This window comes from Ranitomeya imitator, chromosome 3, assembly GCF_032444005.1.
Source record: "Ranitomeya imitator isolate aRanImi1 chromosome 3, aRanImi1.pri, whole genome shotgun sequence".
Classification (NCBI taxonomy): Eukaryota; Metazoa; Chordata; class Amphibia; order Anura; family Dendrobatidae; genus Ranitomeya; species Ranitomeya imitator.
The window spans coordinates 260,068,495-260,083,840 of NC_091284.1; the positions used below are offsets into that span (position 1 = coordinate 260,068,495).

The 15,346-nt window shown below is 42.2% G+C and overlaps 1 protein-coding gene across 1 annotated transcript in view; it reads right to left on the minus strand.

Moving 5' to 3' along the window:
- Positions 1 to 15,346, minus strand: part of LOC138672041 (tetraspanin-18-like) — a 160,576-nt gene that overhangs the window by 60,949 nt on the left and 84,281 nt on the right. The window contains exons 6-7 of the mRNA XM_069760120.1: positions 5,525 to 5,599; positions 5,351 to 5,449 (exon numbers count right to left, since the gene is read on the minus strand). Coding sequence (XP_069616221.1) covers positions 5,351 to 5,449; positions 5,525 to 5,599 — 174 coding nt within the window. The remainder of the gene's footprint in view (positions 1 to 5,350; positions 5,450 to 5,524; positions 5,600 to 15,346) is intronic.

Below are 15,346 nucleotides of genomic sequence, written 5' to 3' on the forward strand. Positions count from 1 at the left end.
AGATCCTGATATGCATGATGCATGGTCCGTGCCTGACTTCTGCTGTGCTATTATCAAATTTCTACTGTGGGTCAATTGATGCCACTTTTCCTGTTATCTGCCCCTAATTTTTGGAAATTTTTGTGGTTTGCCTGAATTTTGCAGACCTCTTGGAGCACGAGGCCTGCATCTGTCACTCATCCACCTGTTACTGATCAATGTTTCAGTTAGTAATGCTGGTCTAAGCCCTGTTCCATGCATCCATGCTGCACATTTATACTATTTGCACTCTGGGTCAACTTATGCTACTTTTCCTGGTGTCTGCCCCTAATTTGAACTGTTTTGGGAAGCTTTATTGCCCGTCCCCCTCAATGTGTTGTCTATATGTTTGGTGTTGCCTCTCATTGATTTCAATGGGGTTCGGGTTCGTTCGACGAACCGTCCGGAGAACACATTCTTCAAACATCGGGACAAACTGAACCTTGTAGAGTTCGCTCATCTGTAATCATGACTCGGTTCTATCTGGTCACCCAGATAATAAGGTGACTTTGGACCTCCTTCGTCATTGATTTTGGTGGCCAAGGTTGTGTAAAGATGTAGTTGTCTTTTGTGGCTTTTGTTTCTTCGTGTTTTTGTCTATGCGCGTTCCAAGACCCTGCATACTCGTCCTTTTGGGTGTCTTTTCCCATTTACCATTTCTGACCGACCATGGACTCATTTATCATGGATTTCATTACTGATCTTCCTCTGTCCTCTGGTAAAACTGCTATCTTAGTTGTGGTGGATAAATTTAGTAAAATGGGTCACTGTATTGCGTTACCTTCTCTCCCTAATGCCAAGACACTGGCTCAGGTGTTTATCACTGAGATCGTGAAACTTCACTGGGTTCCCTCCAGTGTGCTGTCAAATCCGGGACCCAATTTGGAGGGCATTTTGTGTTCATTTAGGCATACATCTATCCTTTTCTTCAGCTTTCCATTCACAAACTAATGGCCAGACTGAACGTCTAAACCAAAGTTTGAAAACTAACCTCAGATGTTTTGTGTCAAATAACCAGGAGGATTAGTCTTTTTTTACCACTTGCTGAGTTTGCATTAAACAATCATTTTAGTGAGTCCACTTGTAAGTCGACATTTTTGGCGCATATGGTTACCATCCATAATTCTGTACCTTCAGTAAAGATGAGTCTTTGGGGGTTCCTGGAGAGGAAAATGGTCTTCTTTGCTCTCATCTGTGTGGGAAGGGTTTCAGAATAATTTAAAGATCATGGAGGACAAATATGAACATTTGGCTGAGAAGAAACTATTGTCAGGTTCGGACCTAGGAGTGAATGATTTAATATGGCTATCCACCAAAAATATTAAACTGAAGGTTCCCTCTTAGAATTTAGATCCTAGGGTTATTGGTTCTTATAAGGTGGTCCCAGTAATAAACCTTGCAACTTCTGCTGACTCTCAAGAAACTCTTAGGAGACGCTGTGCTGAAACAAGGTTTGTTGTTGCTATTCCAGATTCATCTTCCTGTGCTGTGTACTAAAGCTAAGTAGTTGAAGTTTGGAGTTGGAGTTTTGGTGTTCTGTAGGTTGCTGTTGTGCATGTGTGTTTATCTCTTATTCCCGTTTCTGATTTAGTTTATGCATCCCTGTCTCTATCCTCCTCCTTATTGTTGATAAGTGCTTTTGTATGATAGAGGTGGAGTGCCCCATTGGGCCATGGGATACTCGGTACCGGGCCAGACACAGTTCTTCAAGGGGAAGGTCACAGCAGCAGTGACCCAGTCCGTGGCCCTGGGTGTCCAATTAAAGGGGTGGTGAAATTAAAATAATAAAAGATGGGAAATGGGAATAAAGTTTGTAAGGGGGTTAAAGGGAAAATATTCATGACGCCACCTGTGGTACTCAGCCATGGATGGCCGACACTGCTTGAAGGGGACCACTGGGGTTGATGGTATTGCTGCAGGTTGGTACAGCTCCCTACAGGTTGAGCTTAGTCCCCAGGGCAGCCCAAAAGGGAATTGTAAAGTTCTGTTAGTGGTGGTGGTTGTGCTGGACAGGCATCACAAGAAATAACTGGAAGGACACAGCAAGATAAGGTATTTGCAGGGGTGCTGTGTCCTTCAGGAGGGTGGCCCAGCAACTCAGGGCTCCTGTCCAGAACCCTTTTTTGTAAGCCTTTTCTGGCCATCTTTCTGTGCTGGCTACCTCCTCTCCTGCCCTGCACTTGCCACCCAGTGTCCCAAGCCAGTGAACGCAGGTCTTGTCGGGTGATGTACTCTCTGTCCCCTGGACCCTCTGTGTTTACCTGTTTGGCAAGTCTGTGCAATTGTGATTGCTTGATTGCTGCACCTACAGTCACAGCAGCCTCCGGGTTGTTAGCTGGAGCCTGAAGTTTTCCCAATAATTCAGGGGCCAGTTCCCCTACTGGAGCCTGGTTCCTTCACTTCTGGATACAGGTCCCACGGGTGGCTTCCGCACTTCCCGTGCCCCAGGAACCCCTTCTTCCTGGGAGCTTCTTTTCTTTCGTTCCACTCACAGAAGCTGCAGACTCCCACATCTGCTCAGCTCTGTCTTTCCTCACAGACTCCTCTGCTCCTCCCTCCTGTCTCCCCTGACAACTCCTCACCCACTCCCTCTACCTAATCTCTCCCTGGCCTGGGGAGGTCTGGTGTTAGGTGCAAGTGTTAGGGTTCTTTGTAGTGTCCCCTCCTTACCAGAAAGTTGGGGTACCACACCTCTGGTTGAGATGCAGCACCTCTGTGGCGGCTTGACCTTCAGGGGCACCACAGAGGTTTTCTATTATCCCTAGTTTAACTTTGTGTCTGGTTTACCTTTCATTTCTATTCCATGCCTCATGGGGTGGGAGAGGGAACACATTAGAGTTTTTACAGGAGCATAGTAAGGTCAGAGACTTGGGTCTCCCTACTGTTAAGAGTATCCCCGGGACATGGATAATTAATGTCCCAGCTCGAGGGACAGTTTGCAGCCCACCTTCCTTACTCAAGACATTCACAGCGTGACAAGCACCTTGACCATGCTCTGACTATGTTCTCATAATCTTTCTGTAGCTTGATGATCCGGGGTCGTCACGTGATTTTTATCAATCGCAATATTTAGGGGGTTAAGCAGTCAGGGACAGTGATGGCGCCATCCCTGGCTGTTACTGCAGGAGCTCGGCTGTTCACAGTGTTGAGCTCTTGCGGTGTTCAGGCTGGAGGTGCTGATATTTCAGCACCTCCTGCGTGATCATGATGTGATTATCAGTCAGATTGACTGACCCATCACAGTGTCCTGAGTGTGAGGACCACTGACATAGGTCCCCACACCTCTTCCTGTGCCACTCAACAGTCAATGTTTTACACGCAGTGAGTTTTAAAACATGACAGACATGGCACGTCATAATGCGGGAACTGACACCCGTTCATGACATGCTATGTCCGTCATTGGTCGTAAAGAGGTTAAAGGGCACTCTAAGTTTAAAATTGCTACATTTAATTTTTTTTGTTAAATTTCTGATATTTTTATGAATAAAACTCAAATAATATTGACCTAATATTACCAATAAAATAACAAATGATGCTTTGAAAAAACAACCTCTGAATCATTGGGATAAGCAGAATCATTCCAGAGTTATTACCACATAAAGTGAAACATCAGATTAGAAAACTGTGGCCTGGGGTTAAATCATAAACTGCATGAAGGTTCCAGGGAGTATAAAGTGCTGAGTGACATAGTGGAAATGTTTAGGAAAATGCAAAGGTATATTATGAATTTGAGTGTATACTATTGTGATATAGTAAGTTGTTTTTTTTTAATATATTTTATATACCTAACTTTCATAATTTTCAAAGTCTCTGCATGCCCTCATTCCATGGGAAACTTTGAGTGAAGGTAAATTTTAGCTAGCATTTGATGACCACAATAGTGCATGGCTTGCTACAAGGCACTTTTCTTATCACTTATCAGTACTATCACTCTCACTAGCTGAATACATGTGTGCCTCATTTACACATGATATATTGAAGTAAATAATAAAAATATCGAATGAATGTCCGCATGCAGAAATCTTGAAATCCAGATGCAAGTAAAACAGTGCAAAATGAAAGGAGTGGTCCAAAGCTAACTCTGATTTAATCCTAAATGTTTGTTTAATGTAATAATCAAATTGTTTTTCTAATATTCTTTAAATAAAAATTCCCTACCATTCCCTCAATTTTTTTTTTTTTTACAATCTTCCTGTTTGATGACATTTTGTTTTAGAATCCCGAGTGCATGCTGAGATACTCAAACGAGAAGTTTTCTGCAGCCTCTGTCACCACCCAACTGCTTTATCTTTTTTACCAACTTCCTGTTTGATATTTTGTTTGAGCATCCCCAGTGCATGATGGGATACTCAAAGGAACAAATAAAGCTGGACTCTGTAATGCTATAACTTGCAAACACCCATTTTCTGTTTGGAAGTGATAGTCTTTGATATTTATACACAGGCCTTCTGACTGAGCATTCCACCCATCATCTTATGGTGGCTATAATCGCAGCAGGATCCTACCTATCCATATTATTATAGGTTAGTCAGCCCAGGAGAGGAAACACAGGTTAGGTTAGATTCCCAGCAAAGAGAATTGCCTTGTCTTTGGCTGCTGGGCAGACCTGAGTTGGCCAATTTAAGTGCAAAGTATTTTCATTCTAATGTACTTCCTAGAGCAGTGATGCAATTCCAATTTCAGATATTTCATGTTTGCATGCTATAGTGTTAGAGAGCAGCTTTGTTATTTATATATGGAGGTGGCTACTCTTAGCTTGCACCTGTTCACACCCATTCTCTGTTTGTAAGTGACGGTCAGTCTTTTGATATTTATAGATAGGGATACTCAAATGAGTCATCTGCCGCAGACTCTGTCTTCACATGACATCTGTTTCAGGGGCTGGGCTAGTCCCCGCTCTACTGAGCATTAGTCCCTTGCCAGCTCTGATGAGAAGTGACAAGCTGGCAAAAGAGCACTGGCAGTGTGCATCGTAAAGAGGGAACCAAAGAGGAGAAAATACAAAGTCCAGCCCCTCCCCCGAAAGTGATGTCTGTTTCGGGTGATGCTTTGTTTTAGGTGGAGATAGAGGCTGCGGCTTCTGCCCCCTGATGACATTTTGTTTGACACTCGGGATTCTCAAATGAATAGGCATCAAGAGAGAGAAGAAACAGTAGGACATTTTAAAGTATATTACAAAAGCAATTAGATTATTAGATTAAACAGATAATTTGTATTAAATCAGTGTTAGTTTCGGATCACCCATTTAAGACATGTGGCCTTTAATTTTAAATTGAACCTTATTTTAAAATTAATGTTATTATTCTTAGAAACAGCCTTTAGTGAATCTTACTGCAATCATAATGGTGTTCCAAGACTGGCTAAAAACTTGTGAAGAATTGTCTCCTTCGTAATACCTCTGCAACTCAAGCAGAAAGTGTTCTTGCTTAATCTGAAAAGCAAGGAACTAGAGTTATAGGTAAGCAGTTGACAAAATTGTGCAACCTTTCTCAAATTGTTAACTTACCATTTTCTGATAGGTAAAAGCAAGGATAATTCCAACAAGTTCCACAGTGAATAAGAGCAAAATGAGGATAAAGAACTGTAATAAATGAAAAGTAGAAAGTATATGAATTATTAGAATAAGAATTAGATAACAAACAAAAGAATTAGAAACAACACATAATTTGTTGCAAAAATGTTCTAGCAATTTGCATTGTTTTTGTACCAATAGATTGATTTAGTTAATTAATTAACACAAAAGCAAATTAGATAAATTAAAATTAGGTAAATGAAAATCTACTGAACTATTTATAGTTTTTCATTTAGGACTAGGTATATAATTGATTAAAAAAAAGTTTAATTTACTTATAATCATTTCACAATTTAAATTAGTGCAGAGCTAGCAAAGTATTACTTTAGTTATACTTCTATTCAGCATTACTGGTATTACTAGACGCAACTTTTCAATCCTATAGTGACTGAATGCTTTTACTCGTCGTAATGTTTAATATATATAACATGTTTTTGCCCAAAGGTAACTTAATCTGCTGGAATAGCTGAATAAAATTAAAAATAGAACCAGAGAAAGGATAAAATAATGCTGTAAACAATAGGACTTATCTCACATCACTATTTTTAACTTCTTTAATGTTTAAAGAAGACTTTTCACAAGTTTTATCATGTTAAACTTTTCACAGTATGCAGTGTATATATAGGGAATAGAAAGTAGTGTTCACTTTAAAGCATCACTCCAGCATTTTTATTTTACTGCTGGAGTGGTGTCACTAAAGTAATTTCCCTGCCCCTTGTAATATACTCATCCGCCGCCATCTTCATCTTTTATTGGTGCCTGTCTGGTCCTCTCATGTGGGTTGTAACCTGCCAGTTTGCTCCAGTGTTTGCTAAATGCCAGTAGTCAATACTCCAAGTAAGTCTATGAGAGCAAGGAGAACAAGGCTCCCATAGCCTTACATTGAGAGCTTGTGACCGTTACCTCTGTCTTCCACTCAGTCAGAAGTTGCAGTCACAAGATGACTGATGGGTATGGGAGAGAAACTGGGAAGAACAGAAGACAATGACTGGTAAGTATAACTGTTATACTGTAAAAGTAATGCAAAGTAGGACTAATCTTTAAAATCAGCTCCTAAGAGGGGACCTGTCACTTTACTTTTGAGCACAAAAGCATGCCTTCATTATAACTTGCAAAGGGAAAAAGAGATATCACTATATCCAACCCCTGTTGCTTTAAGATCTCCTACTGTGACCAGGTAATTGAAGTGGGTTATTTGATGGAGAGCAGACTTAAAGTTTGTACAAGAGGATAAGTGAAGTGAAGTGAGACTTTTCTTCTCTTGTTTGGATACTCTTCTTGTCTTCAAAATAACTACCGGCAAATGGAATGTCACCATATAGCAGTTATGAATGTTGCTTTTTTATGGCCAGTGTATTTTTTATAGCTATCTATAGAAAGTTAAAATCATAATCGGAATTATGACATTATTATCTCCCGCGTGGGACCTCCGGCTTATTACCTGAGCCGCATCCCATTTATCTGCCTATAGGTGATGTTGTCACCAAGGAGAGGTAGGTAGGTGTGGGTTCATACTGAGGACTAAGGGCACATTTGTTGCTCGAAACGCGTCCAGTCGGGTGCTGGTTGCTCTCCTTTACCCACTATGCCGGTCATGTCTCTGCAGCATTTTAATGTGAACTAATAAAGTTTTTACATTTTATTCCTGGAGCTGGATCCATATTTTCTTTCTTTACAGGTGTGGGTTGTACCTGCTAAAAACCAGATGTGACTTACAATCATTGTCAGTGCTGGAAGATACAGATCACTGTTTGGGCTGCACCATTTTCCAGTAGGAACCATTTCCTTAACATCTTAGCCATTTCCATGACATCCAATTTTCTTTTGTTTATCCCTTTTATTTATTGTGATTGTACACACTGTATTCTCTTGTCCCCTTTCTAAAATCTTTTATATATTTTTATAAACATGACCAACTTTTCAAATTATATATATATATAAAATTGAATAGCTTGACTACTTTCGCTCTTAAACTGCATGACTGAAGATTTGTGACGTCATACGTTATCATATAGATAACAGGAAGCTGGCAAGCTGCTATGAAAGTGGTCGTGCTATGAAGAAAGGATTGGAATTCCGTAGCATAAATATAGAGAATCCCAGAACTGACATAAATTAAATAGAATATTTTTGCTGTCAAAAAATAGTGTGCTCGGGAAATGGCATCAGTATACACCTGGCTGCAAACCAATGCCAGTTACCTCCATGCAGCCAGCCAGCACACCAACAAATGTCATTGACAAAGACCTCTGGCAGGTCAAAACCTTGGATGTTATCTGTTCCTTATTCTTGGTGCTGGATCTGATAAATCTATTTTTTGCAAGCAAGAATAATCTATTTAATTGTCGGTGTCAGTGCTGAGGTTCTCCATATTTTTGTTATATGTTATCAGTGATTGCCCGTAACTTAATACCTCCCCCCGCTCTCCCGACGCAAGGAAATAATCACACAATTTTCAATTCCAAACATTTTTATTTTGGAGAGTAACAAAACAAAACATCTCTCATCTTTTATAAATTACTAGATGGCAGCCCGATTCTAAAGAATCGGGAGTCTAGAATCCATATATACTTTATTTATTCAAATGTAAGAATAATACAATTAATAAATAATAGTAAGAAAGAACAAAAAATGGCTGCATTCACCAGCTCTTGACAATTCTTGTTATTTAAGGTACAGTTACACAGGATCCATGAACATGCTTATGAGGGGAGGGATGAAAGACATCAGACGACAACTTTGCGTGTTGTGGCAAATGCCACAACAACGGTTCTTTGCTTAAGAACAATAATGTAAATAATAAATAATATGTATCAATAACTATGTATATTGGTATGTTCTATGACATTTTAAAATATTTCATTATTATGTGGAAAGGCTCTTAGTACCCATACTGGCGCATACTTGTGTGCCCATCAGGTATTTTCACAGTAATTTTACATCTGATGGGTTGGTATGAAACGTTTTTAATCATCTCTTGGGCTTAGCTAAGCCTTCATTTTAAATAATTCTAATAGGTACAACAGAAATAAAAGCCTTTTTGTGTACCCAAATTTTTTGTGTTTATTTTTACAGAAGTGTAAAATTTAAGAAATCAACGTTCATAGTACACCGATGGGCTAATATAAGCATGCCCATCAACCACATCACGGTAGCCTTTGAACTGATGGGTCCTAACTAACTGATTCCTATTTCTTAATACTCAGACCTCTTTCACATCTGCATGTTTCCGATATTTGCAGAAGTAATGTTAAAAACAATACAACTTCCACACTTGGCACCAAAGAACTGACCTACAACACACTTTCAGCAAGTGCCATGCAATGTAGATGAAGCTTGGAGTTAACTTGCAGTAAATGCAGCAAACGCGGCTTCGGCAATTGCATTAAATGCAGCCACAACAAAAACACTGGTAAGTGGAGATTTTGTGGCGAAAACAGCAGAAACCACATGTGCCGCACCTGCCGCAAGTGAAGTACAAATTCCGTATACATTGCATGCAACTTACAGCAAGAGTGGCGTGGGTCAGCCCTTAGGCAGGAAGTGCAGAAATAGCCTTTTTTCCACCATAAATTCTCCAAATAGCAGAAAAATGTTGATGTGAAAGCAAAATCTCTATTCTTTCCCTATCTATCTAAAAATGTACCTATCTATATATCTATTTCTATGTACAGAACACACCTGAAGACAGAGATGTGTGTGAACAGCCATCCCACCCGTCTCTTACCTGTTCACAAAAACCTCACCCTTTTTAAAAACAAAATGAAATCTCTCAGCAGCTATACTGCTGGAGCTTCAAATACAGGTTCCTATCACCAAATACAGGCATTTGAATGATACACATCTTACATCTTGTACTTAATGTGTGTTCTACTTACCTATAAAAATATGTATTGATATATCCTATTTCTAAATTTATGTAGATATGATATAGAGTTATTAACCCTATATGCTAATGAGTACGTATGTTATATACGTATTTCCTACATAAGTACTTAAAATCTATATGTCTATGGCTACACTAATTTTTTTTTATTTTTTTTTTTCCTTATCTCTACACATAGAATTTGCCTATTGCTGTCTATGTTATTAGAAAAACTGAATAATGAAAAAAAAGAAAATTAAGTTTAAACTAAAATATTTTTGTACACAATATTACGTGTGAAGACTTTAGTACTATCAGCCAATAATTGTCCTTGAAGTGGTGTATTAACCACTTTAACCCTCACATTGCAACATTGCTTCACCCTGGAAAAAGCAACATACAATTGACCATGGGCAAAAGCAGGTTCTGGTAGATAAATGCCAACTCGATGGAGGGTCTGGCCTTGAGATTTATTTATGGTCATTGCAAATGCGGGCTTGATGGGAAATTGTCTCCGTGTTAATTTAAAAGGTAATCCAGTCTCTGATGGACACAAATCAATTCGTGGAATGAATACCACATTTCCTGCTGCTGACCCACTAATTACTTTAGCCAGTATGATATTGGCATGTAAGGCAGTGACAATGAGCCGCGTACCATTGCAGAGACCTTTGTTCGTGTTCACATTACGTAATAACATGACAATGGTGCCAATTTTAAGTTTCAGCCGATGTGAAGGCATACCAGTTGGTGTTAGTGAATTCAAAAACTCAAGTGGGTATTGATCGAGGTCATCAGCTTCATCAGGATCGATGGAATCATCACTGATATATTCAGTATAGTCACCTATCAATAAATCCATGACTTGGGAATTGACTTTCTCAACGTCCTCATTTTTTGGACATAAAAATTGCATGAGATGCAGCTGCATTTATACTTTCGGTGTCATTCACATCAATACAAAGATTATCTCCAAAAATTTCAATTATTAAAGAGCCAGTACATACCATGTCTGGAGGAATTTCAATTACATCATCTCCAAGGTTATGTTCATTAGATAGTTCACCATTTCCCAGTTGAAGCAACCAACTGTTGTAGTGAGGATTAGAGTTGAGCGACCTTGACCTTTTTAGAGTCGAGCCGGGTTTCGCGAAACCCGACTATCTCAAAAGTCGGGTCGAGTGAAATCGGCCGATTATGACGTAAAGTCGGGATCGACCGAAACACGAAACCCAATGCAAGTCAATGGGGCAACATAGTCGGCAGTGAGTGGGGGCCAGGAAAACACCTACACTGCCCATTTTAATGTCAAAACCATCCATTCTTCTTAATGAAGCTTGTCAAGCGTAATTTACCTTATAATAATTGGAAGGCATTTGAAATTGGGGTTCATTTGGCTAAAGTTGTGGTGGGTAGGGCTGGTTCAAGTAATTAGTGGGCCCAGGAAATCTGGACCACGTCACGGCAGTGGAGCAGGGAGAGGTAAGTATTTCAACTTTGCAAGTGCTGTGAACCTGAGCAAGCAGGGGGGGCCCACTCGTTGGCATTGGCACTGGCACAGGGCCCCTCAAAGTACAGCGGTGTGTTTGCACGGCGGGGGCTCCTCCCACCGGCAGCAACACTTTTGCGTACTATGAGAGGCCCTGTGCCAGTGACGTCGCCAACTAGTATTCCTCCCCCCACCTGATGAAGGAACCTGCACTTTCATCTGCACCTTCCTCTTTGTCCCCGTGTAAGGTGGTATGGTATGCGGGAAGAGCAACCTGACTTTCAGCAGGGTCACAATGTTGTTGTGTAGCGTGCACGGGGAATGTTGCGTTATGGGTCAATGTACCAGCAGACTCATCTATCACTGGCTGGGCAATGGGCAGGATGAGGAGGAAACACAGATATAGGCCCAAAGAATAAAGTTGGCTAAATGCAGTTCAAAATTGGTAACACAGGAATAACCAGGGGGCATTGCAGTGGAGGACAACTGGAATGAGAGGCTGACACAGAGAGTAGGCCCAAATCAGTAAGTAGTCGAAATGCAGTTCAAAATTGGCAACCGTAGTAAACAGGCGGCACAGCTTTGTTCAGTGGAGGAGAACAGCAAGGAGTGGCAGACACCGATAGTAGGCCCCAACCCAACTAGTAGGCCAAATGCAGTCTAACATTAACAACTACTTAACGAGCGCCTGAAAGCGGAATTTCAGGACAGGAAACCAGGAGAACAGCAAGGAGTGGCAGACACCGATAGTAGGTCCCAAACCAACTAGTACGCCAAATGCAGTTGTTCCGTTTAACCACAATTTAATGAGAGCCTGAAGATAGAAGTTCAGGAAAGGCAACCTGGAGAACACCTTGGAGTGGAACACACCATCTCTCTACACCCCATACCCAATTTGTAGGCCTAATGCAGTGTAGTTTCAAACAACTACTAAACAAGAGCCGGAAGATCGAAGCTCAGGAAAGGCAACCTGGAGAACACCTTGGAGTGGAACACACCATCTCTCTACACCCCATACCCAATTTGTAGGCCTAATGCAGCGTAGTTTCCAACAACTACTAAACGAGAGCATGAAGATCGAAGCATTGGCGAGGAAACCTGGGGAACACCTTGGAGTGGAACACACCATCTCTCTACACCCCATACCCAATTTGTAGGCCTAATGCAGCGTAGTTTCCAACAACTACTAAACGAGAGCATGAAGATCGAAGCATTGGCGAGGAAACCTGGGGAACACCTTGGAGTGGAACACACCATCTCTCTACATCCCATACCCAATTTGTAGGCCTAATGCAGCGTAGTTTCCAACAACTACTAAACGAGAGCCGGAAGATCGAAGCTCAGGAAAGGCAATCTGGGGAACACCTTGGAGTGGAACACACCATCTCTCTACACCCTATACCCAATTTGTAGGCCTAATGCAGTGTAGTTTCCAAGAACTACTAAACGAGAGCCGGAAGATCGAAGCTCAGGAAAGGGAACCTGGAGAACACTTTGGAGTGGAACACACCATCTCTCTACACCCCATACCCAATTTGTAGGCCTAATGCAGTGTAGTTTCCAACAACTACTAAACGAGAGCCGGAAGATCGAAGCTCAGGAAAGGCAACCTGGAGAACACCTTGGAGTGGAACACACCATCTCTCTACACCCCATACCCAATTTGTAGGCCTAATGCAGCGTAGTTTCCAACAACTACTAAACGAGAGCATGAAGATCGAAGCATTGGCGAGGAAACCTGGGGAACACCTTGGAGTGGAACACACCATCTCTCTACACCCCATACCCAATTTGTAGGCCTAATGCAGCGTAGTTTCCAACAACTACTAAACGAGAGCATGAAGATCGAAGCATTGGCGAGGAAACCTGGGGAACACCTTGGAGTGGAACACACCATCTCTCTACACCCCATACCCAATTTGTAGGCCTAATGCAGCGTAGTTTCCAACAACTACTAAACGAGAGCCGGAAGATCGAAGCTCAGGAAAGGCAACCTGGAGAACACCTTGGAGTGGAACACACCATCTCTCTACACCCCATACCCAATTTGTAGGCCTAATGCAGCGTAGTTTCCAACAACTACTAAACAAGAGCATGATGATCGAAGCATTGGCGAGGAAACCTGTGGAACACCTTGGAGTGGAACACACCATCTCTCTACACCCCATACCCAATTTGTAGGCCTAATGCAGCGTAGTTTCCAACAACTACTAAACGAGAGCCGGAAGATCGAAGCTCAGGAAAGGCAACCTGGAGAACACCTTGGAGTGGAACACACCATCTCTCTACACCCCATACCCAATTTGTAGGCCTAATGCAGCGTAGTTTCCAACAACTACTAAACGAGAGCATGATGATCGAAGCATTGGCGAGGAAACCTGGGGAACACCTTGGAGTGGAACACACCATCTCTCTACACCCCATACCCAATTTGTAGGCCTAATGCAGCGTAGTTTCCAACAACTACTAAACGAGACCCGGAAGATCGAAGCTCAGGAAAGGCAACCTGGAGAACACCTTGGAGTGGAACACACCATCTCTCTACATCCCATACCCAATTTGTAGGCCTAATGCAGCGTAGTTTCCAACAACTACTAAACGAGAGCATGATGATCGAAGCATTGGTGAGGAAACCTGGGGAACACTTTGGAGTGGAACACACCATCTCTCTACACCCCATACCCAATTTGTAGGCCTAATGCAGCGTAGTTTCCAACAACTACTAAACGAGAGCCGGAAGATCGAAGCTCAGGAAAGGCAACCTGGGGAACACCTTGGAGTGGAACACACCATCTCTCTACACCCCATACCCAATTTGTAGGCCTAATGCAGTGTAGTTTCCAAGAACTACTAAACGAGAGCATGATGATCGAAGCTCAGGAAAGGCAACCTGGAGAACACCTTGGAGTGGAACACACCATCTCTCTACACCCCATACCCAATTTGTAGGCCTAATGCAGCGTAGTTTCCAACAACTACTAAACGAGAGCATGATGATCGAAGCATTGGCGAGGAAACCTGGGGAACACCTTAGAGTGGAACACACCATCTCTCTACACCCCATACCCAATTTGTAGGCCTAATGCAGCATTGTTTCCAACAACTACTAAACGAGAGCATGAAGAACGAAGCATTGGCGAGGAAACCTGGGGAACACCTTGGAGTGGAACACACCATCTCTCTACACCCCATACCCAATTTGTAGGCCTAATGCAGTGTAGTTTCCAAGAACTACTAAACGAGAGCCGGAAGATCGAAGCTCAGGAAAGGCAACCTGGAGAACACCTTGGAGTGGAACACACCATCTCTCTACACCCCATACCCAATTTGTAGGCCTAATGCAGTGTAGTTTCCAACAACTACTAAACGAGAGCCGGAAGATCGAAGCCCAGGAAAGGCAACCTGGAGAACACCTTGGAGTGGAACACACCATCTCTCTACACCCCATACCCAATTTGTAGGCCTAATGCAGCGTAGTTTCCAACAACTACTAAACGAGAGCATGAAGATCGAAGCATTGGCGAGGAAACCTGGGGAACACCTTGGAGTGGAACACACCATCTCTCTACACCCCATACCCAATTTGTAGGCCTAATGCAGCGTAGTTTCCAACAACTACTAAACGAGAGCCGGAAGATCGAAGCTCAGGAAAGGCAACCTGGAGAACACCTTGGAGTGGAACACACCATCTCTCTACACCCCATACCCAATTTGTAGGCCTAATGCAGCATAGTTTCCAACAACTACTAAACGAGAGCATGATGATCGAAGCATTGGCGAGGAAACCTGGGGAACACCTTGGAGTGGAACACACCATCTCTCTACACCCCATAGCCAATTTGTAGGCCTAATGCAGCGTAGTTTCCAACAACTACTAAACGAGAGCCGGAAGATCGAAGCTCAGGAAAGGCAACCTGGAGAACACCTTGGAGTGGAACACACCATCTCTCTACACCCCATACCCAATTTTTAGGCCTAATGCAGCGTAGTTTCCAACAACTACTAAACGAGAGCATGAAGATCGAAGCATTGGCGAGGAAACCTGGGGAACACCTTGGAGTGGAACACAACATCTCTCTACACCCCATACCCAATTTGTAGGCCTAATGCAGCGTAGTTTCCATCAACTACTAAACGAGAGCTGGGAGATCGAAGCTCAGGAAAGGCAACCTGGAGAACACCTTGGAGTGGAACACACCATCTCTCTACACCCCATACCCAATTTGTAGGCCTAATGCAGTGTAGTTTCCAACAACTACTAAACGAGAGCCGGAAGATCGAAGCTCAGGAAAGGCAACCTGGGGAACACCTTGGAGTGTAACACACCATCTCTCTCCACCCGATACCCATTTTGTAGGCCTAATGCAGTGTAGTTTTCTACAACTACTAAACGAGAGTCGGA